The following is a 22,929-nucleotide window of genomic DNA, read 5'->3' as shown; positions in this document are numbered from 1 at the left end:
AGCAAAACCGGTTCAATTAGCTGAGGTAGTGAGTCCCTGTGTTTGTTCTATTGGTGTATGGCCTGGGCATAGAGCAGAGGCTGTAAGGTGTCATAATCACAGATGAAGAATGGGAGTTTTCTCAGGATTAAGAAGATAATGGAAAATTCCTAAAGGGAGGAGGAGGAGACAGGTCAAAATCTTTAAATAAGATTATATTTACTTTGACACTGGTGCAAAATATGCCTTTGTATTTCACTGTCTCTTTGTCTACCTATGTTTTATCATGTGTATTTCCACCTATGTATCTATGTATAATGTATTATATTTATCTATCACGTATTTTTTGTTATCTATCTATCTATCTATCTATCTATCTATCTATCTATCTATCATCATTCATACCAGCTTTTTCTCTCTCATCTACACACTTTCTGTCATTTTTATATCTATGTCTAACTATTTATTGTCTATATATAATTTATTATATTTCTCTATCATCCAACTATCTATGAATCATCTGTACCACCTTTCTTTCTCTGCTATGTTTTATTTATTTTAGAGAGAAAAGAAGGAAGATGGAAAGAGAGAAAAACATCCTGATCCCTTTCTCCCTACTGGGGATCAAGCTTGCAATCCAAGCATGCGCCCTGACCTGGAAATGAACCAGAGACCTCTTGTTGCTTGAGATGATGATCAACCAACTGAGCCATAGCAGCCAGGTATTAACTTTATTCTTCATTCTTTGGGGATCCTCCATACCACCCAAAGTCAAATCTTCTTAAGTCACCATCTATTAGGTCCTCTTTATCCATTTTAAAAAATGATTCATTTTTATTGATTTCAGAGAGGAAGGCAGCATGAGAGAGAGAAATAGTAATATTAATATTAATGGTTAGAGAGAATCATTGATGTGCTGTCTCCAGTATGTTCCATAATGGGGATGGAGCTTGCTAACTAGGCATGTGCCTTGATAAGTAATCAAACCATGACATCCTGGTTCATAGGTTGATTCTCAACTATAGAGACACACCAGCTGGGTGGACCCCTTTACTACCTCTCCACTCCATTCCCTCTGGCAACAACCATTCTGTTGTCTGTGTCTATGAGTTTCAGTTAATATCCCACCTATGAGAGAATTATGTAGTTCCTAGGTTTTCCTGACTGACTCATTTTGCTCAGCATAATATTCTCAGGCCAATAACGATGTTACAAACCGCAGTATTTCATCTTCCCTCATGGCTGAGGAGTATACAATGCAATATGTAGAAAATGTATCATAAAAGTGTTCATTTGAAACCCATTTAATTTTATTTACCAATGTCACCTCAATACATTTAATTTAAAATAGCATAGATCTTCCTTTTTTAAAATGTGCATGGTATTCCATTGTGTAAATGCACCACAAGTTTTGTATCCACTTATCTATTGTTGGGCACTTGGGCGGTTTCCAGATATTAGCTATTGTAAACAACACTGCTATGAGCACAGGGGTGCATTTATTATTTCTGGTTGGTATATCAGGCTTCTTAGGATATATTCCTAGGAGTGAGACCACTGGGTCAAATGGAAGTTTCAGTTTTTATTTTTCATGGTGAGTGAACCAAGTCAGTCAGAGGAAGACAATTATTTATTGACCTCATTCATATGTCGAATCTAATGAACAGAATAAGCTGATGAATAAAATAGATCCAGAGATAGAACCATGGAACAGACTGATGAGTCTCAGACAAAGGGGGTCAGGGATCAAACCAGACAAAACAAAGAATTTATTTATATGCAAAAACCATGGACACAGATTATAATGCAGTGAAGGCCTGCATTGCGCATGGGTGCATGTTGGATGGGGTCCATGGGGAAAAGAAGGGACCAACTGTAATATTACTAACAATAAAAGATAAGTTACAAAAAAAAAAAAGCCATGCAGGCCAGGTAACATATTATATTTATTTGCTCTTCAGACCTCCAAGAGAACCCAATAGTGCCGAGTTAATTCAGTGTAGTGTTGGGACATTGTGCCAGATTCTGCAGGAGATGGACACACTCCATCATTCAGTAGACAACACAGCCAGCACCTGGTTTCCTCTGGTTATCCACCCCTCAAGTCCACACTGTCCTTAGACAACATGAGTGTCCTGGGTGTTTGTCATGATGCTCAGGTGTGGGGGGGAGGTTCTCATCTGAGTCCGGGGAAGGACCTCTTGTCGCTGTAGCAGGCCTCTGCCAACACCACCACCAGGGCCAAGAGAACCAGGCCAGCCAGACTCAGCCGGACTTGGTTCACTTGGGACACACTCCCACCAGCAGGTCCTGAGAGAAGAAAGGACAGAGGTCACAGATTTGGAGCCAAAGACCCTCGCAGGAAGATGCCATCCCATTGAGCTCCTGTCTCCAGTCTGATGGAGCTTGGAGATCGCTGCCCAGCCACCTTCTGCATAAGCAATATGTGCCTTCTTTCCTATTGTCATTATGAGCCCTGTGGTTATTTCCAAAAGGAATTCTGGGTCATGAAAGGCAGGGATCGGGACTGGGTGGGGAGCTTTCAGTCTTCTCCCAGGGAGGTCTGCTGGGTCCTTCTTTGGGATGCCCCTCTGCAAACTATAGACTCAGCAGATGGAGAATGGCCTCCCTGGTCCTCTGTGGGGACTAAAACTTCTCTCTCCCTAGTCCCCTTTGCACCTCATCTTCCTTCATCTTTCCTGCTCCTTCTGCAAAGACTACCACTTGCTGCTCTTCATGCAGACAGCCTGCCTGTGTCCTTCCCTTTCCTCTCCATCTCCATTTTCCTCTCCTACTTCCTTCACCTTACCATTAGCTTCCTAACTGTCAAGTTCAAAGGGCCCATGCTCTACCTACATAATGTGTTTCCTAAGACCCTTCTTCTAGGATTTACTTATTCTACCTTTGTAATTCACCCAATGAATTGTTTCTTTACAGAAAAAAAAAAAAAAAAAAGACTACCGGTTACTCAACAAGGATATGGCTGGGTTCTGTGGGATCAGGATTGTCAGCAGCTTCTGCAAATGGGGAGGAAATGGGGTGGTTCCTTTATCTGTGCTCAGGATCTCTCTCCCCAGACTCACAATGACCTGCAAGCTCTGCCAGGCCCTGGGCATGTGTCAGAGGCCTGCATGTTGAGTGAGTGCTGAGGACCTCATAGCTTTGGTGGAAGCAGGTGGTGTAGATACAGCTTCCCACCAGGCAATGCTCTAAGTGGACAGTGTCATCTTGAGAAGGGAACGTAGGGATGGGCTGGCTTTCTCACCTCTGACCTCAAGCTGCAGTGGGTCGCTAGGGTGAGACCACACATTGGGGTCTTCGCTGAGGGCACCGTAGCACCTGTAGGTCCCTGCCTCTGTGGAGGTGACACGGTCCAGGTGGAAGGTGGTCTGCTGTCCATTGTCCTGGGCTGTGGAGCTTTTTCTCTGGGTGAACTGAGGTGCATCTTCTTTGGTGAGAATAAATGCTTCAAACTTGATTCTGGAGAAACATTGTAACCTCACATTGTGTCCTGAAGCCACCACGGTGCCACTCATGCTGGAGAGTGTGGGTTTGTCATAAGATCCTGAGAAAGAAGGAAGTTGCAGATAAAGAGGAGGCCATGTTCCTTCCTGTTTCCAGGAGAAGATGTGGCTTTGGTTTCAATCCCCTCCATGTCCTGCCCTGAGGGAATGTGTCTGTGTATCATCCCTGATGCCTTCCTAGAGGTAGAGGCTTTGCTGCTTCCTGCTCCGTATTTCAGAGCCTGGTTCTTTCTCTGCAACGTGGTCCCTCCTGGCCCTGCTGCCTGGGTCCCATTCAACCGTCATCAGTAGATACTGGGGATCACTGAGCTGGGACCAATGTCTTCCACTCCTATAGGAACAGTGGTACCTTCCTGGCCAGTCTGGTTTCATCTCTTGGATATATAAAGTGTCAGTCATCCCAGTCATTGGTAATTCCCTTCTGTCCCTAGGCTCATGTTCTTCCACTTATAAGTCTTGTGGGCTTAAGTGTCTGGAGGCCCTTGGCACACGATGGTCACTGGTTCATTATATAGAACCATGCATCCAGTCTGAGCTGTGATAACAGGTGTGTTTGTGTAGGCGGGAATATCCTAGGAAAACAGGTAATAACTTTACAGGTGTATCTGCTTCTCATACCACCCTCCACTTCTTCCCCTTTTAAAGCCATGAGTTTAAATGCGAAGACCCCTCTTTCCAGCGCCCAAGAGACCTGACATTTGTTCAAAAGCTACTGAGTCCTTGAACATTAAAATGACACTCACCATTCTGAGCCTGAGTGTTCTGGGCTAGGTTCCATCCTAGAAGGAAACATTGGGTGAGAACAGCTCACTCTTTAAAAAAGTTAAAAAAATGTTTCATTACAGTGTACATTCACTATCACTTTGTATTATTGTCAGGTGTACAGCATATGTGTCAGATAATCGTATGCTTCAAAAAGTGTTTCCCCTATTATTTCTAGGAGACCTGCATGGTGAGGGCGGGTGAGGTGCTTGTGGCTTTGTGGAAGCAGATGGTGTAGCCAAGGGCTTCCAACCACAGCCTTCTCTTTCCTCCAGTCACTCCCTACCTGGACAGTGTCATCTCTAGAAGGGGACGGGGGGATGGACTGGTTTTCTCACCTGTGACCTCAAGCTGCAATGGGTCGCTGGGGTGAGACCACACATTGGGGTCTGTGTTGAAGGATCCATAGCACCTGTAGGTCCCTGCCTGTGTGGAGGTGACACGGTCCAGGTGGAAGGTGGTCTGCCGTCCATTGTCCTGGGCAGTGGAGCTTTTTGTCCGGGTGAACTGAGGTGCCTCTTCTTTGGTGAGAATAAATTTATCAAACTTGATTCTGGAGAAACACTGTAACTTCACATCATCTCCTGAAGCCACCATGGTGCCACTCATGCTCATGAATGTGGGTTTGTCACAAGATCCTGAGAAAGAAGGAAGTTTGCCTTTAAAGCAAAAGTTATATGCATGTGCTGTTCCTTCCTGTTCCCAGGAGCTAACGGGGTTCTGGTTTCTATTTCCTCCATTTCCCACCATGAGGGAATGTGTCTCTGCATCATCCCTGTTGCCTTCCTAGATGTACAGGCTTTGCTCCTTCCTGCTCCATATCTCAGAGCCTGGTTCTCCCTCTGCAAAGAGGTCCCCCTGGCCTTGCTGCCTGGGTCCCACTCACCAGTCATCACCAGAAGCAGGGGTTCACTGAGTGGGGACCACTGTCCTCCTCCCTTATAGGAACAGCGGTACAGTCCTGTCCAGTATGGTTTCATCTCTTGGATATATAAAGTACTATTCTTCTCTTTCTCCTGTAATGTGGTGGGTGAACTCAGAACTCTTTCCATTTTGTATATCTCATAGGCTGCAGCATCTGGAGGCCCTTGGCAGAGGATGGTCACTGGTTCCTTATATAGAATCCTAGTTCCAGGCTGAGCTGTGATAACAGGTGGGGGGAGACTTCCTGGAAAAACAGGTAATAGCTCTACAGATGTGTCTTCAGTTCCTCCCCTTTTACAGTCACGAGTTTAAATTTCAAGACCCCTCTTCCCAGCCCCCAACAGAGCTGATATGTGGCCAAGCTCTACTCAATCCTTGGACATTGAAAGGACACTCACCATTCTGAGCCTCACTGCTCTGGGCTAGATTCAAGCCTGCAAGGAAACATTGGTTGAGAACAGCTCACTCTTTAAAAATTAAAAAAAATTTTTTTTCCATTACAGTGTACATTCTCTATCACTTTGTATTATTGTCAGGTGTACAGCATATGGGTCAGATAATCGTATGCTTCAAAAAGTGTTTCCCCCATTATTTCTAGGAGACCTGCCTGGTGAGGGCGGGTGAGGTGCTTGTGGCTTTGTGGAAGCAGATGGTGTAGCCAAGGGCTTCCAACCACAGCCTTCTCTTTCCTCCAGTCACTCCCTACCTGGACAGTGCCATCTCTAGAAGGGGACGTGGGCATGCAACAGTTCCTCACCTGTTACCTCAAGCTGCAATGGGTCGCTGGGATGAGACCACACATCGGGGTTTGTGTTGAAGAATCCATAGCACCTGTAGGTCCCTGCCTGTGTGGAGGTGACACGGTCCAGGTGGAAGGTGGTCTGCTGTCCATTGTCCTGGGCAGTGGAGCTTTTTGTCTGGGTGAACTGAGGTGCCTCTTCTTTGGTGAGAATAAATTCATCAAAATTGACTCTGGAGAAACACTGTAACTTCACATCATCTCCTGAAGCCACCACGGTGCCACTCATGCTCCTCAGTGTGGGTTTGTCATAAGATCCTGAGAAAGAAGGCAGTTTGCTTTTAAAGGGAAAACGACGTTCATGTGCTGTCGCTTCCTGTTTCCAGGAGCTAATGGGGCTGTGGCTTCTATTTCCTCTGTGTCCTGCCCTGAGGGAATGTGTGTCTGCATCTTCCCTGAGGCCTTCCTAGAGGTAGAGGCTTTGCTGCTTCCTGCTCCGTATCTCAGAGCCTGGTTCTCCCTCTGCAAAGAGATCCCTCCTGGCCCTGCTGCCTGGGTCCCACTCACCTGTCATCACTAAATGCAGGTCATCACTGTACGGTGACCTGTGTTCTCCACTCTGATAGGAACAGAAGTACAATCCTGTCAGGTATGGTTTCATCTCTTGGATAGATAAAGTGTTGGTATTCTCGGTTTTCTTTAATATACTGCTAGGCGAACTCAGAACTCTTCTCATTTTGAATATCTCATAGTCTGCAGCTTCTGGAGGCCCTTGGCACAGGATCGTCACTGGTTCGTTATTTAGAACTATGGATCTAGGCTGAGCTGTGATAACAGGTGCTGGGAGACTTTCTAGAAAACAGGTAATAAATTTACAGGTGTGTCTGCTTCTCATGCCACCCTCCACATCCTCCCCTTTTACAGCCACGAGTTTAAATGCCAACACCCCTTCTCCCAGCCACCAAGAGAGCTGATATCTGGCCAAACTCCACTCAATCCTTGGACATTGAAAGGACACTCACCATTCTGAGCCTGAGTGCTCTGGGCTACATACAACCCTGGAAGGAAATGTTGGGCGAGAACAGCTTTTTAAAAAAGTTTTTATACTATCAATTTTAGTTTACATTCAATATCACTTTGTATTATTTTCTGGTGTATAAGCTAGTGGTTGTATAATCATACACATAATAAAGTACTTCTTCTTGCTAAGGCCAGTACCCTCCTGGCACCATACAACATATAGTTGTTTCAATATTATTGACTATATTCTCTAAGCTGTACTCTAAGCTCCCAGGAGTATTCTGTAACTCCTAATCTATACTTCTCAATCCCTTCACCCTTACACCCAGTCCCCATACACTCTCCTATGGCAAGCAACAGTCTGTTCGCCGTGTCTGTGAGTCTGTGACTGTTTTGTTTGCTCATTCATATTGGAGAACAGCCCAGCCTTATGGAACCACAGACCTGCCCCTATAGGTTGTGTTTGCAGCCCGACCCTTCTATCCGCACTCACCGAGATAGAGCAGAGTGGAAAGACCAATGGACATGATTCTGGATCTTCTCTGGCCTGTTGTCCTCAGCGATGTTGCCTGTATGCAGAAGGGACTTCTCTGAAAATTATACCAAGCAACAGGAAGTGGTGGGAGGGCCTTGGTTCTTATCTCCAGAGTGAAGGCATTTCACCATCTCTTCTGCTAAGCTTTGCAGAGGCAGCTGCTGAGATTATGAAGTTAGTCATCTGAACTTCAAACCTCCATCAGCCCAGATCAGTCCTTATTTTCTGTCCCCAATTCCTCATGGCATTTAATCTTTCCGAATAAAGTGAGCAGGAAGAGGGATCACAGATGAAGAACAGAAGTAGTTCACAGTCTGAGATCAGCTCTGAAATACTCTGTGAGCTCATGGCTCCTGCTACTATATGATGAGTTCATTTGATTCAGGTACAAAATGGGTCAATAATTGTGTCTTTCTGCAAAGCTGTACTCACAGGGTGTGCATGTGGCCCAGAGCAGACCCGACTAGGGAGACAATGACATAATGATTAGTTCGTGTTTTCTGTGCATGTGCCCACCACGCTGTTAGCACTGACTCAGACCATGGGTGAAACTGATGAACTTAAGCACGGTAATTACACTGGGTTTTGTCATTCCTTGTTTCTTTTATTTTTGCCAATAAAAGGTTATGGGTTTATTCGAGTGCCGGCTTCCCTTCACCCCTTTTGATGTTTATTAAAAATATGTTTTTTTTGATCCCATTGAGGGGTAGGGGAGGGGAGAAAGACATAGAAACATCTATGATGACAGGAAATTGTTGATTGGCTGCCTCCTGCATGGCCCACATAGGGGATTGAGTCCGCAATCCAGGCATGTGTTCAAACTGGGAATAGAACTGTGACCTTCTGGTTCATAGGTCAATGCTCCACTTTTTAGCCCCGTGGGCTGGGCATTGCCCCTTTGTTTTTAAACCATCTCACTGGATGACCCTTACTGACTAGCTATGCCATCCACTCTTCTCAATCAACATAAAACATAGAGTTAAAATCTTCCTCTCTCTGCACCGACACGAGTCACTCTCAAATCTGATAATATGGAACATCTGATCTTTACTGGGTTTTCATTTTTTATCAAGATTCTGTGGGGAAAGTTGCCCATAATCTTTACAGGAACTGTGGTGGATTAGGTTAATATTCTAAGTTATTTGGGTATGTGTTTGCTCAGCAGACCGTGGGGACACTGTAGACAATGATAAATCCCACCTGGTTCTTCAGGTTTAGAAATATCTCCTGCTATTTCCTCGGTTTCCCTGTGGTTGTGGAGTTTCAGTGAACATCCATCTAATCTTAACCCCAGCATCAGCACAACCGGTTCAATTAGCTGAGGTAGTGAGTCCCTGTGTTTGTGCTATTGGTGTATGGCCTGGGCATAGAGCAGAGGCTGTAAGGTGTCATAATCACAGATGAAGAATGGGAGTTTTCTCAGGATTAAGAAGATAATGGAAAATTCCTACAGGGAGGAGGAGGAGACAGGTCAAAATCTTTAAATAAGATTATATTTACTTTGACACTGGTGCAAAATATGCCTTTGTATTTCACTGTCTCTTTGTCTACCTAAGTTTTATCATGTGTATTTCCACCTGTTACTAATATGTATCTATGTATAATGTATTATATTTATCTATCACGTATTTTTTGTTATCTATCTATCTATCTATCTATCTATCATCATCATAATTCATACCAGCTTTTTCTCTCTCATCTACACACTTTCTGTCATTTTTATATCTATGTCTAACTATTTATTGTCTATATATAATTTATTATATTTCTCTATCATCCAACTATCTATGAATCATCTGTACCACCTTTATTTCTCTGCTATGTTTTATTTATTTTAGAGAGAAAAGAAGGAAGAGGGAAAGAGAGAAAAACATCCTGATCCCTTTCTCCCTACTGGGGATCAAGCTTACAATCCAAGCATGCGCCCTGACCTGGAAATGAACCAGAGACCTTTTGTTGCTTGAGATGATGATCAACCAACTGAGCCATAGCAGCCAGGTAATAACTTTATTCTTCATTCTTTGGGGATCCTCCATACCACCCAAAGTCAAATCTTCTTAAGTCACCATCTATTAGGTCCTCTTTATCCATTTTAAAAAATGATGCATTTTTATTGATTTCAGAGAGGAAGGCAGCATGAGAGAGAGAAATAGTAATATTAATATTAATGGTTAGAGAGAATCATTGATGTGCTGTCTCCAGTATGTTCCACAATGGGGATGGAGCTTGCTAACTAGGCATGTGCCTTGATAAGTAATCAAACCATGACATCCTGGTTCATAGGTTGATTCTCAACGATAGAGACACACCAGCTGGGTGGACCCTTTTACTACCTCTCCACTCCATTCCCTCTGGCAACAACCATTCTGTTGTCTGTGTCTATGAGTTTCAGTTAATATCCCACCTATGAGAGAATTATGTAGTTCCTAGCTTTTCCTGACTGACTCATTTTGCTCAGCATAATATTCTCAGGTCCAATAACGTTGTTACAAACCGCAGTATTTCATCTTCCCTCATGGCTGAGGAGTATACAATGCAATATGTAGAAAATGTATCATAAAAGTGTTCATTTGAAACCTATTTAATTTTATTTACCAATGTCACCTCAATACATTTAATTTAAAATAGCATAGATCCTCCTTTTTTAAAATGTGCATGGTATTCCATTGTGTAAATGCACCACAAGTTTTGTATCCACTTATCTATTGTTGGGCACTTGGGCGGTTTCCAGATATTAGCTATTGTAAACAACACTGCTATGAGCACAGGGGTGCATTTATTATTTCTGGTTGGTATATCAGGCTTCTTAGGATATATTCCTAGGAGTGAGACCACTGGGTCAAATGGAAGTTCCAGTTTTTATTTTTCATGGTGAGTGAACCAAGTCAGTCAGAGGAAGACAATTATTTATTGACCTCATTCATATGTCGAATCTAATGAACAGAATAAGCTGATGAATAAAATAGATCCAGAGATAGAACCATGGAACAGACTGATGAGTCTCAGACAAAGGGGGTCAGGGATCAAACCAGACAAAACAAAGAATTTATATGCAAAAACCATGGACACAGATTATAATGCAGTGAAGGCCTGGATTGCGCATGGGTGCATGTTGGATGGGGTCCATGGGGAAAAGAAGGGACCAACTGTAATATTACTAACAATAAAAGATAAGTTACAAAAAAAAGCCATGCAGGCCAGGCGACACATTATATTTATTTGCTCTTCAGACCTCCAAGAGAACCCAATAGTGCCGAGTTAATTCAGTGTAGTGTTGGGACATTGTGCCAGATTCTGCAGGAGATGGACACACTCCATCATTCAGTAGACAACACAGCCAGCACCTGGTTTCCTCTGGTTATCCACCCCTCAAGTCCACACTGTCCTTAGACAACATGAGTGTCCTGGGTGTTTGTCATGATGCTCAGGTGTGGGGGGGAGGTTCTCATCTGAGTCCGGGGAAGGACCTCTTGTCGCTGTAGCAGGCCTCTGCCAACACCACCACCAGGGCCAAGAGAACCAGGCCAGCCAGACTCAGCCGGACTTAGTTCACTTGGGACATACTCCCACCAGCAGGTCCTGAGAGAAGAAAGGACAGAGGTCACAGATTTGGAGCCAAAGACCCTCGCAGGAAGATGCCATCCCACTGAGCTCCTGTCTCCAGTCTGATGGAACTTGGAGATCGCTGCCCAGCCACCTTCTGCATAAGTAATATGTGCCTTCTTTCCTCTTGTCATTATGAGCCCTGTGGTGATTTCCAAAAGGAATTCTGGGTCATGAAAGGCAGGGATGGGGACTGGGAGCTTCTCCCTGGGAGGTCTCCTGGAGTGTTCTTTGGGACGCCATTCTGCAAACTATTGCCTCAGCTGATACAGAATGGCCTCCCTGGTCCTCCGTGGGCACTAAGCTTCTCTCTCCCTCGTCCCTTTTGCCCCTCATCTTCCTTTACCTTTCCTGCTCCTTCTGCAAATGCTACCAGTTGGTGCTCACCATCCAGAGAGCCAGCCTGTGCCATTTCCTTTCCTCTCCATCTCCCTTTTCCTTCCCTGCTTCCCTCACCAGACTCCTTACCATTAGCTTCCTTAATGCCAAGCTCAAGGGCCCATGCTTTACCTCCTTAACGTGTTTACTAGCCCCTTTCTTCTAGGATTTACTTCTTCTATCTCTGTAATTTACCCAATAAATGTTTTCTTTCCAAAAGACTACCTGTTACTCAACAAGGATATGGCTGGGGTCTGTGGGATTTGGATTGTCAGCAGCTTCTGCAAATGGGGAGGAAATGGGGTGGTTCCTTTATCTCTGCTCAGGGTCTCTCTCCCCAGACTCACAATGACCTGCATGCTCTGCCAGGCCCTGGGCATGTGTCAGAGGCCCGCATAGTGGGTGAGTGCTGAAGACCTCATAGCTTTTGTGGAAGCAGGTGGTGCAGACATGGCTACCCACCAGTCAGTGCTCTAAGCGGACAGTGTCATCTTGAGAAGGGGACGTGGGGATGGACTGGATTTCTCACCTCTGACCTCAAGCTGCAGTTGGTTGCTGGGGTGAGACCACACATTGGAGTCTGTGTTGAAGGCACCGTAGCATCTGTAGGTCCCTGCCTCTGTGGAGGTGACACGGTCCAGATGGAAGGTGATCTGATGTCCATTGTCCTGGGTTGTGGAGTTTTGTCTCTGGGTGAACCAAAGTGCATCTTCTTTGGTGAGAAAAAATACCTCAAACTTGAATCTGGAGAAACACTGTAACTTCACATTGTGTCCTGAAGCCACCACGGTGCCATTCATGCTGGAGAGTGAGGGTTTGTCATAAGTTCCTGAGAAAGAAGGAAGTTTATTTTAAAGGAAGTTGTGCTGTGCCTCCCTCTGCCCTGGAGTAGATGTGTCTCTGGCTTCTATCCCCTCCGTGTCTCGCCCTGAGGGAATGTGTCTCTGCATCATCCCTGATGCCTTCCTGGAGGTAGAGGCTTTGCTGCTTCCTGCTCTATATCTCAGAGCCTGGTTCTCCCCTCTGCAAAGATTCCCTCCCAGCCCTGCTCACCTGTCATCACCAGATGCAGGATGTTACTGAGCTCAGACCAGTGTCCTCCACTCCTACAGATACAGCAGTATTGTCCTGTCCGGTCTGGTTTCATCTCTTGGATATATAAACTGTTGGTCTTCGCAGTCACCCGTAATTCTCTTCGGTTCCTAGGCTCATGTTCTTCCACTTTATATATCTTGTAGGCTTCAGCATCTGGGGGCCCTTGGCACTGGATAGTCACTGGTGTATTATATAGAACCAAGGATCCAGGCTGAGCTGTGATAACCGGTGGGGGGAGATTTCCTAGAAAAAAGGTAATAAATTTACAGGTATGTCTGCTTCTCATGCCACTCTCCACTTCCTCCCCTTTTACAGCCACGAGTTTAAATGCCAAGACCCCCCTTTCCAGCTCCCAAGGGAGCTGATATTTCACCAACTTCTACTCAACCATTGATCATTAAAAGGATACTCAGTGGAGAGAAACCAAGATGGCAGCCTAGGTAAGCACCTAAGCTGCTGCTTTGCACCACAATTTCAAAACAACAACTAAAAGACAGAACGGATATCATCCAAAAACCACAGGAAAGCTGGCAGAGTGGGAAATCTATAAACTAGAAAGAAGGAGAGAGGCTCTTGGATCAGGGGAGCCACAAAGCGTTGAGGTAGGGGGACACTTGTGTGCAGAGGAGAAGGGTGGCCGAGTGCCTGGCTGGTGGGAAGGGAAAGGAAGTCCCCGGTTGCACTGAACCCTTTCTGACTGCACAGAAACCCAACCCCGGCTGAAATCCCGTGGACCTAAGCTCACACAGGTGGAGTCTGGAGTGTAGAGAAAGGTGCCCGGAGACTCAGAGACTGGAAGACTGGGGAAGCCAGAAGCCACAGTGGGCAGGATCTACAGTTGCACGTGAGAGAGTGCGTGCAGAGAGGTCTGACTGAGGAGATTGCCGCAGCTGCTCCATAGCAGGAGGAGTCAGAAGCTCCAGACTACAGAGACTGAACCCAATTCTGGGCGAGCCCCTGGGGCACTCATGTTCTTGCATGTGGAATCTGGATGGTCAGGTTGAAACTCAGGGGATCTGTGGAAGGCAGAGGTCTGAGGTGCGCCCACAAGGGCAGGGCTGATGGGAAGCCAAGACTGTCGGCTAAGCCCTGAGACTCTGCCCCATCCAAGCTGAGCAAATAGGTTTTTGCAATTTTGCAAAAAGTCTGATCCTATACGACTGTCTCCAATACAGAAGGTATCCCAGAGTAGACACTCACATCCAATTGGCCTGGAGGTCAATTCCTCCCCTGATACCAACAACAATCAAGGTTTAATTACAACAAGGCTGTACACACATTCACAATGGGGAGCACCAAGAGTGTCTACCTCAGGTAACTGGGGAGGCTGACCCACTGGGCCATATAGGACACCAAACACACAAAGCCACCCTACCAACTCAGGGAAGCAGTGAAAATGCTGAGACAAGGAAATAGATCTCAAACGAAAGAGATGGAGGAGAACAAAAGACTAGATATAGAGTTCAAAACCACAGTTATAAGGTTTTTCAAGATTTTCCTAGAAAAGGCTGATAAATTTAATGAGACCCTTGAGGATATGAAAAAGGACCAACTATAAATTAAACATACACTGACTGAAATAAAAAATATTATGCAGAGACCCAACAGCAGACTGGAGGAACACAAGAATCAAGTCAAAGATTTGGAACACAAAGAGGCAAAGGACACTCCTCTGGAGAAGCAAGAAGAAAAGAGATTACAGAAAGTTGGAGATAGTGTAAGGAGCCTTTGGGACAACTTCAAGCGTACCAACATCAGAATTATGGGGGTGCCAGAAGAAAAGAGAGTGCAAGATACTGAAAACCTATTTGAAGAAATAATGTCAGAAAACTTCCACCACCTGGTGAAAGAAATAGACTTACAAGTACAGGAAGCGCACAGAACCCCAAACAAGAGGAGTCCAAAGAGGACCACACCAAGACACATCATAATTAAAATGCCAAGGGCAAAAGACAAAGAGAGAATCTTACAAGCAGCAAGAGAAAATAAATTGGTCACCTATAAGGGAGCACCCATACAACTATCAGCTGATTTCTCAACAGAAACTATGCAGGCCAGAAGGGAGTGGCAAGAAATATTCAAAGTGATGAATAGCAAGAATCTACAACCAAGATTACTCTACCCAGCAAAGTTATTCAGAATTGAAGGGCAGATAAAGAGCTTCACAGATCAGAAAAAGCTAAAGGAGTTCATCACCACCAAATGAGTATTATATGAAATGCTAAAAGGTGTTCTTTAAAAAGAGGGGGGAAAAGAAAAAAGTAATGATAAAAATTATGAACAACAAATACATAGCTATCAACAAGTGAATCTAAAAGTCAAGTGAATGAAAAAATCTGAGGAACAGAATAAACTGGTGAATATAATAGAATCAGGGGCATAGAATGGGAGGGGATTGATAATTCTCAGGGGGGAAGGGGTGTCTGTGTGGGGGGTATGGGAAGAGAATAAGAGACTGGACAAAAATCATGTACCTATGGATGAGGACAGCAGGAAGGGGGAGGTAATGGCAGAGGGTGGAGTGGGGACCAGGTGGGGGCAGGAAAAAGAAACAATTGTAATAATCTGAACAATAAAGATTTATTTAAAAAATAAATAAAGGCCAGGACCCCTCTTCCTAGCCCCCAAGAGCTGAAATCTGGCAAAACCCTACTTAGTCTTTGGGAATATTAGAGGGAATATTTACTGTCCTGAACCCGAGTGCTGTGGGCTAGATACAACCCTGGAAGAAAAACAGGTGAGAACAGCCCCGCCTTACGGAACCACCTTCTTGCTGCCTTTTCATCCAGACTCACCGAGGTAGAGCAAGGTGGGAAGAACCAGGGACATGATCCCGAGTCTTGGTGGGCCTCTGGCTTCAGGAATGCTTGGCAGACTTGTGTGAAAGTAACCCCGCCCTACAGGGAGTGTGGGTGTGGCCACGCCCCTAAAGGCAGGGAAGGTCCATATCCCCTTTCCTAGTTCCTCTGGGAGGCTTGTCAAAGGGAAGGCAGGTCCATATCCCCTTTCCTACCGTGTTTCCCGAAAATAAGACATCCTCCGAAAAGAAGACCTACTTTCAGATTTCCTTCTGAGTGAAAAATAAGGCATCCCCCAAAAATAAGCCCCTCCCCCCCTAGGCTAAACATGAGAGATTTGGCCCACTGATTCTGAAAGAAATGGAGTCACAAGAAATTCACCAGGAAATTCAGGAATTGGATTGTTATGATGATGTTCCAGAATATGATGACATGATTGTCATTGAATAAATGAGTAAATTCTTGATACTGTAGGATTCCCAGTTTGTCTTGGTTTGTGTTGACAACTACCGTACTACCGTACCATATACAGGTAATAAATTTACTTTATTTTCATTTAACAATAAATGTGTACCGTATTCTTCTTCATAGAAAAATAAGACATCCCCTGAAAACAAGACCTAACGCATCTTTGGGAGCAAAACTTAATATAAGACACTGTCTTATTTTCGGGGAAACAGGGTAGTTCCTCTGGGAGGCTTGGAGCCACAGCTGACAGCATGATGTCATTGACCATCTAAATCTCATACTGCTGTGAGCACAGAAGGAGACGTGGGTGTGGTGTCTCTGGGGACAGATCCCAAAGGTCCACAGGCTCCTCCTGCTGCACCCAGCCCCCCCGCCCCCAGAAGTGTGTCACCCACTCTGGCTGCCATGTCAAGGGCTTGCTAATAAATGTTGCCACTATAGATCAAAAACACCCCTCAAAACACCAAAACAAATAAAAATAAACAACAACAAAAAACAACAAAAAGCCTGGCTGTCAGTCTAATCTGATTTGTATGTTCTGTGCCCCACTTTAATCTTTTAAAATTATGGATGGGGTAAGATAATCACAGGATAATGAACAGGAAATAAATAATTTCTTTTTTTAAATCTTCATCCAAGGACATTTTTTTCCCCCATTGATTTTTTTAGGGCGATTGGAAGGGAGAGACAGAGATGGAGAGAAACACTGATGTGAGAGAGACACATCGATTGGTTGCTTCCCTCATGCCTCCAACCAGGCTGGGAGCCTGCAACTGAGGTACTTGCCCTTGACCGGAATCAAACTCGAACCCATCGGTTTGCAGGCCGTTGTACTGTCTACTACTCAAACTGGCTAGAGCCCTGTGTCTCTCTTTCTCTCTCTATCCCTTCCCCCTCTCTTCTCTTCCTTCCACTTTGTCTAAAAATCAATGGAAAAATATCTGTTTGACATTGAAATCGGGTCTCAAAAGAACTGGTGGCCCAGAAAGAAACTCTCTACAGACTGATTCATATGCCTCTCAGCATAACGATTATTGCTTGTCTCATTTTTTTATTCTTATAAATATATTTCCAGTAGGACATGATCTCACTCATCTAGGGGAAATGGTGAACAACATAGACTGATGAACAAGAACAGACCCAGTGATAAGGAGCCATGGGTCAGACTGTTGGACCTCAGAGGGAGGGTGGGGATAAAAGGGAGAGATCAACCAAAGGACTTATGTGCGTACATATGAGCCTAACCAGTGGTCAAGGACAATAGGGGAGTGGGGGCATAAGTGGGGAGGGGTGGGCGGTTGAGGACAAATATGTGATACCCTAATCAATAAAGAAATTGAAAAAAGAAAAATATCCTCCAGTGAGGATTAGAAAAATAACTCTTCCTGAGGTATAAGAATAGCATTCCCCCCCCCCCCCCCCGACAGGAGCAGTAATTGCTAGACCATTCTCTCCCCAGGCTCAGTTCTATGAGGTCCACGGGGCAAGGAAGAATCGAGGCTTTGAGGTGGAGTTCCCATTGCCCCTCTTGGTTACAGGAGGGATGCTGGGCCAGAGCTGCTGGTGACTTATTGTGAGGATGCAAGGCTCCTGAAGATGACGGAGCAGCAATGAGGCTGAAGCATGTGTGGTCTGTGGTAGGAGCGTCAGTGCCACATCAGACCTGGCCTGCGGGAGTATCAGGGCATTCCTGACCAGGAGTCTCCAGGCTTGTTTACCAGCCCTCAGAATCATCCTGAAGCTCACACTCTAACCTGACTGTCATGTATACATTGCGGCATGATTGCCACTGCAACGCTAGCTGACACTGCCATTACTTCAGATGATTACTGAGTAGTTTTTTGTTTTGTTTTGTTGGTAGGAACATTTCATATCTCTCAGGAGCTTTCAAGTACATAATATCATACTGGTAACTAAAATGACTATGCTGCTGCCCTAGCTGGTTTGGCTCAGTGGATTGAGCGTCGGCCTGTAGACTGAAGGGCTTGTGTTCAATTCCAGTCAAGGGCACATGCCTGGTGCTCAAGCTCCATCCCCAGTAGGGGGTGTGCAGGAGGCAGCCAATCAATAATTCTCTTGCCATTCTGGATGTTTCTATCTCTCTCTCCCTTTCCCTTTATCTTTGAAATAAATAAAAAAAACATATTAAAAAAGATTTAAAGAGGAGAAACAGCCCAGAGATAGAAGATGCTGACGATGCCTGGCCATGCTAGCAGTCAGCAGCTGTGGGTCGCTGCAGGTTGCCCAGGACCAAACCAGAGAGGGTCGGACCTGCATTGGACCATCTGTCCATCATCCAGATATCATTGCTGACATGTACACATAAGGAACATTTGACATTGAAACTGGGTCTCAGAACGGTTGGACACTGAAATTGGGACTCAAACTTTTTTTTTTTGTTATTATATGATTATTTCCAGTGTGCAGTTGCAAGATTTTTCAAAGAAAAAAAAAAAACGGGGAAAAATAGTTATAGAGATAAAGAACCATTGAACAGACTGTCAAACTACAGCGGGAAGGCAAGGGTAGTTGGGGGCTGGGGTTGTTAGAGATCAACCGAAGGACTTGTATGCATGCATATAAGCATAACCAATAAAAAAAGTAAACATAACCAATGGATACAAGACATGGGGGCGGGGCAGGTGAAGGCATATGCTGGGGGGTAGGGAATGCTGGAGAGAGGTCGAGGGGGGAAAAAAGGAGACATATGTACTATTATTTGTAATGCTTCAAACAATAAAGAAATAAAAATATTTAATAAAAATTTTTCAAAATGATAAAATTACTATGCTCTTCATTAAATCCTCAGGACTTAATCATCGTAGAAAGGGAAGTTTGTATCGTTTGACTTAAATCTTCCAATTTCCCCCACTCTCACCTCCTGGTAACTACAATTCTACTCTTTGTTTTTCTGAGTTTAGGGTGTTTAGATTCCATTTGTAAGTGCGATCCCGCAGTATTTGTCTTTCTCTGACTGACTCCACTCAGCATAACGTCCTCCAGGTTCATCCACGTTGTCACAGATGGCAGAATTTGGGGAGCTTATTTTGAAGCAGGTGGTTCTGAGGGTGAAGTGGGTTTCATTTCTCCCTCTCCAGGTGACGGTCCAGCCCTCTCCACCTCATTCACCTACCCCATTGCAGAGACCGCGGCCTGCCTGGGCTCTGTTTTAACGACACTGGGCGTTCAGTTAAAGTATTTTTTTTTTTTTTTTTTTTATTTTTTTATTTATTTATTTATTTATTTTTTACATATTTTCTTGATTTTTTTTTTTTATTGCCCCCCTCCCTCCCTCCCACACATCCCCTCCCTCCCCATAGTTTTATGTCCATTGGTTGTACTTATATGCATTTATACAAGTCCTTCGGTTGATCTATTATCTCCCCCTGATATCCCTACCCTCCCCACTGTAATTTGACAGTCTGCCTGTTGCTTTACTTTCTCTATATCTGTCTCTTGGTTCATCAGTTTATAAAGATCTTTATCATCCACCGATGTGTGAGGTCATGTGGTGTTTCTCTTTCGTTGATTGGCTTATTTCACTCAGCATGATGCTCTCCAATTCCATCCAGGTTGCTGCAAATGATGAGAATTCCTTCTTCTTTATGGCAGCATAGTATTCCATTGTGTAGATGTACCATAGTTTTTGGATCCAATCATCTGCTGACGGGCACCTAGGCTGTTTCCAAATTCTGGCTATTGTAGATTGTGCTGCTATGAACATAGGGGTGCATATATCCTTTCTGATTGGTGTTTCTAGTTTCTTGGGATATATTCCTAGAAGTGGGATTACTGGGTCAAATGGGAGTTCCATTTTCAGTTTTTTGAGGAAACTCCACACTGTTCTCCACAGTGGTTGCACCAGTCTGCATTCCCACCAGCAGTGCATGAGGGTTCCTTTTTCTCCGCAACCTCGCCAACACTTGTCGTTTGTTGATTTGTTGATGTTGGCCATTCTGACAGGTGTGAGATGGTACCGCATTGTTGTTTTGATTTGCACCTCTCGGATAATTAGTGACTTTGAGCATGTTTTCATGTGCCTTTTGGCCTTCCTTCTGTCTTCTTTTGAAAATATTCTGTTTAGGTCCATTGCCCATTTTTTAATTGGATCATTCATCTTCCTTTTATTTAGTTGTATAAGCTGTCTGTAAATGTTGGAGATTAAACCTTTATCAGTGGTAATATTTGCAAATATGATCTCCCACACCGTGGGCTTTCTTGTTGTTTTATTGATGGTTTCTTTTGCTGTAAAAAAGCTTTTTATTTTGAAGTAGTCCCATTTGTTTATTTTCTCTTTAGCTTCCATTGCCCTAGGGGCAGTATCAGTGAAGAAGTTATTTTGGCATACGTCTGAGATTTTGCTACCTGTGGATGCTTCTAGTATTTTTATGGTTTCCCGTCTGATGTTTAAGTCCTGTATCCATTTTGAGTTTATCCTTGTGAATGGTGTAAGTTGGTGATCTAGTTTCATTCTTTTGCATGTGTCTGTCCAATTTTCCCAACACCATTTATTGAAGAGACTGTCTTGACTCCATTGTATATTCGTGCCTCCTTTGTCAAATATTAATTGAGCATAGTGATTTGGGTTGATATCTGGGTTCTCAATTCTATTCCATTGATCTATTTGTCTGTTCTTGTGCCAGTACCAGGCTGTTTTGAGAACAGTGGCTTTGTAGTATAGTTTGAAGTCTGGTATTGAGATCCCTCCTACTTTACTCTTCTTTCTCAGAATCGCTGTGGCTATTCGGGGTCTTTTATTGTTCCAAATGAACTTTTGGAGAGTTCTTTCTAGGTCAGTGAAATATGTCGTTGGTATTTTAATGGGGAGTGCATTGAACCTATAGATTGCTTTAGGAAGTATGGACATTTTGATGATGTTGATCCTACCAATCCATGAACATGGTATGTTCTTCCATCTCCTTACATCTTCCTCTATCTCTTTTTTCAGTGTCGTGTAGTTTTCCGCAAATAGGTCCTTTATTTCTTTAGTTAAATTTATTCCTAGGTATCTTAATTTTTTTGGTGCGATGGTGAATGGAATTGCTTTTTTAGCCTCTGTTTCTGTAGTTTCACTGTTGGTGTATAGAAATGCCATGGATTTCTTGGCATTAATTTTATATCCTGCTACGTTGCCAAATTCATTTATTAAGTCAATTAGTTTTTTAATGGAGTCTTTTGGGTTTTTTATGTACAATATCATGTCATCTGCAAATAAGGATAACTTTACTTCTTCTTTTCCAATTTGGATGCCTTTTATTTCCTCCTCTTGTCTAATTGCAATGGCTAGTACTTCCAGAACTATGTCAAACAGGAGTGGCGAGAGTGGGCATCCCTGTCTTGTTCCTGTTCTTAGAGGGAATGGTTTTAGTTTTTGCCCATTGAGTATAATGTTGGCTGTGGGTTTATCATATATAGCTTTTATTATGTTGAGGTATGATCCTTGTACTCCCACTTTTTTAAGAGTTTTTAACAGGAAAGGGTGTTGGATTTTGTCAAATGCTTTTTCTGCGTCAATTGATATGACTATATGATTTTTATCTTTCAATTTGTTTATGTGATGTATCACGTTTATTGATTTGCGGATATTGTACCATCCTTGCATTCCTGGAATAAATCCTACTTGGTCATGGTGTATGATCTTTGTGATGTTCTTCTGGAGTCGATTTGCTAGAATTTTGTTGAGGATTTTGGCATCTATGTTCATGAGGGATATTGGCCTGTAATTTTCTTTCATTGAGTTGTCTTTATCTGGTTTTGGTATTAGGGTGATGTTGGCTTCATAGAAGGAGTTCGGAAGTGTTCCTTCCTCTTGGATTTTTTGGAATAGTCTGAGGAGGATAGGTTTTAGTTCTTCCTTGAATGTTTGGTAAAACTCTCCTGTGAAGCCATCTGGCCCTGGGCTTTTGTTTGCTGGAAGCTTTTTGATGACGGTTTCAATTTCTTCCCACGTCACTGGTCTATTGAGATTTTTAGATTCTTCCTGATTGAGTTTTGGCAGTTTGTATTTTTCTAGGAATATGTCCATTTCCTCCAGGTTGTTTAGTTTGTTGGAATAGAGTTGTTCGTAGTATTTTGTAACAATCTGTTGTATTTCGGTGGGGTCTGTTGTTATTTCACCTCTTTCATTTCTGATTTTGTTTATTTGGGTCCTCTCTCTTTGTTTCTTGGTTAGCCTGGCTAGAGGTCCATCAATCTTGTTTATCCTTTCGAAGAACCATCTCTTGGTTTTGTTGATCTTATGTATTGTTTCTTTGGTCTCTATGTCATTTATCTGTGCTCTGATTTTTGTTATTTCCTTCCTTCTGCTTACACTGGGCTTTTCTTGTTGCTCTTTTTCTAACTCTTTGAGTTGTAGAGTTAGTTCATCTGTTACCATTTTTTCTAGTTTTTTGCAATAGGCTTGTAAGGATATGAACTTCCCTCTCAAAACTGCTTTTGCTGTGTCCCATAGATTTTGGATTGTTGTGTTTTCATTGTCATTTGTTGCCAGGATGTTTTTAATTTCTTCCTTGATTTCTCTGGTAACCCAGTCCTTGTTTAATAGCATGTTGTTTAGTCTCCATGTATTTGATTTCTTTGGATTATTTTTATTGTAATTAATTTCCAGTTTTATGCCACTATGGTCTGAGAAGATGCTTGATATGATTTCTATCTTCTTGAATTTGAATAGACTCTGCCTATGTCCCAAAATGTGGTCTATCTTTGAGAATGTCCCATGTGCACTTGAGAAGAATGTATATTCTGTGGCTTTGGGGTGGAATGTTCTAAAGATGTCAATTAATTCCATCTGGTCTAGTGAGTCGTTTAGGATTGATATTTCTTTGCTGCTTTTTTGTTTAGATGATTTGTCGAAGGGTGACAGTGGGGTATTAAAATCTCCTACTATGATTGTATTGCTATTAATCTCTCCCTTAATGTCCTCCAGCAGTTTTTTTATGTATTTGGGTGCTCCTGTATTGGGTGCATATATATTTACCAGGGTTATTTCTTCTTGTTGGATTGTACCCTTTAGTATTATGAAGTGACCTTCATTATCTCTTGTTATGTCCTTCACTCTGAGATCTAATTTGTCAGATATAAGTATTGCTACCCCAGCTTTTCTTT

At 43.5% G+C, this 22,929-nt stretch overlaps 2 protein-coding genes across 9 annotated transcripts in view; both read right to left on the bottom strand.

Moving 5' to 3' along the window:
* LOC311633552 (leukocyte immunoglobulin-like receptor subfamily A member 6) overlaps positions 1–7,534 on the bottom strand; it is a 54,880-nt gene extending 47,346 nt beyond the window's left edge. For 6 of the 8 annotated variants that reach the window (XM_084906323.1, XM_084906325.1, XM_084906322.1 and 3 more), the window contains exons 1-7: positions 7,442–7,534; positions 6,951–6,986; positions 6,496–6,780; positions 5,947–6,246; positions 5,588–5,623; positions 5,152–5,433; positions 4,604–4,903 (exon numbers count right to left, since the gene is read on the bottom strand). In XM_084906323.1, coding sequence (XP_084762449.1) covers positions 4,604–4,903; positions 5,152–5,433; positions 5,588–5,623; positions 5,947–6,246; positions 6,496–6,780; positions 6,951–6,986; positions 7,442–7,475 — 1,273 coding nt within the window. In that variant the 5' untranslated portion in view covers positions 7,476–7,534. The remainder of the gene's footprint in view (positions 1–4,603; positions 4,904–5,151; positions 5,434–5,587; positions 5,624–5,946; positions 6,247–6,495; positions 6,781–6,950; positions 6,987–7,441) is intronic. The other 2 variants (XM_084906326.1, XM_084906328.1) reach the window with 2 other exon arrangements.
* Positions 7,535–10,378: 2,844 nt separating this feature from the next.
* Positions 10,379–12,655, bottom strand: LOC311633928 (immunoglobulin alpha Fc receptor-like). The gene is made up of 3 exons (XM_084906935.1): positions 12,518–12,655; positions 11,994–12,293; positions 10,379–11,026 (listed from the first exon to the last, which is right to left on the bottom strand). The coding sequence occupies exons 1-3, from the start codon at positions 12,609–12,611 to the stop codon at positions 10,929–10,931; spliced, it is 492 nt and encodes a 163-aa protein (XP_084763061.1). The 5' UTR covers positions 12,612–12,655; the 3' UTR covers positions 10,379–10,928.
* Between the last annotated feature and the right edge of the window lie 10,274 nt (positions 12,656–22,929).

The sequence above is a fragment of the Pipistrellus hanaki genome, assembly GCF_964339955.1.
Source record: "Pipistrellus hanaki genome assembly, chromosome: 15".
Classification (NCBI taxonomy): domain Eukaryota; kingdom Metazoa; phylum Chordata; class Mammalia; order Chiroptera; family Vespertilionidae; genus Pipistrellus; species Pipistrellus hanaki.
This window is presented reverse-complemented; position numbering and strand designations above follow the sequence as displayed.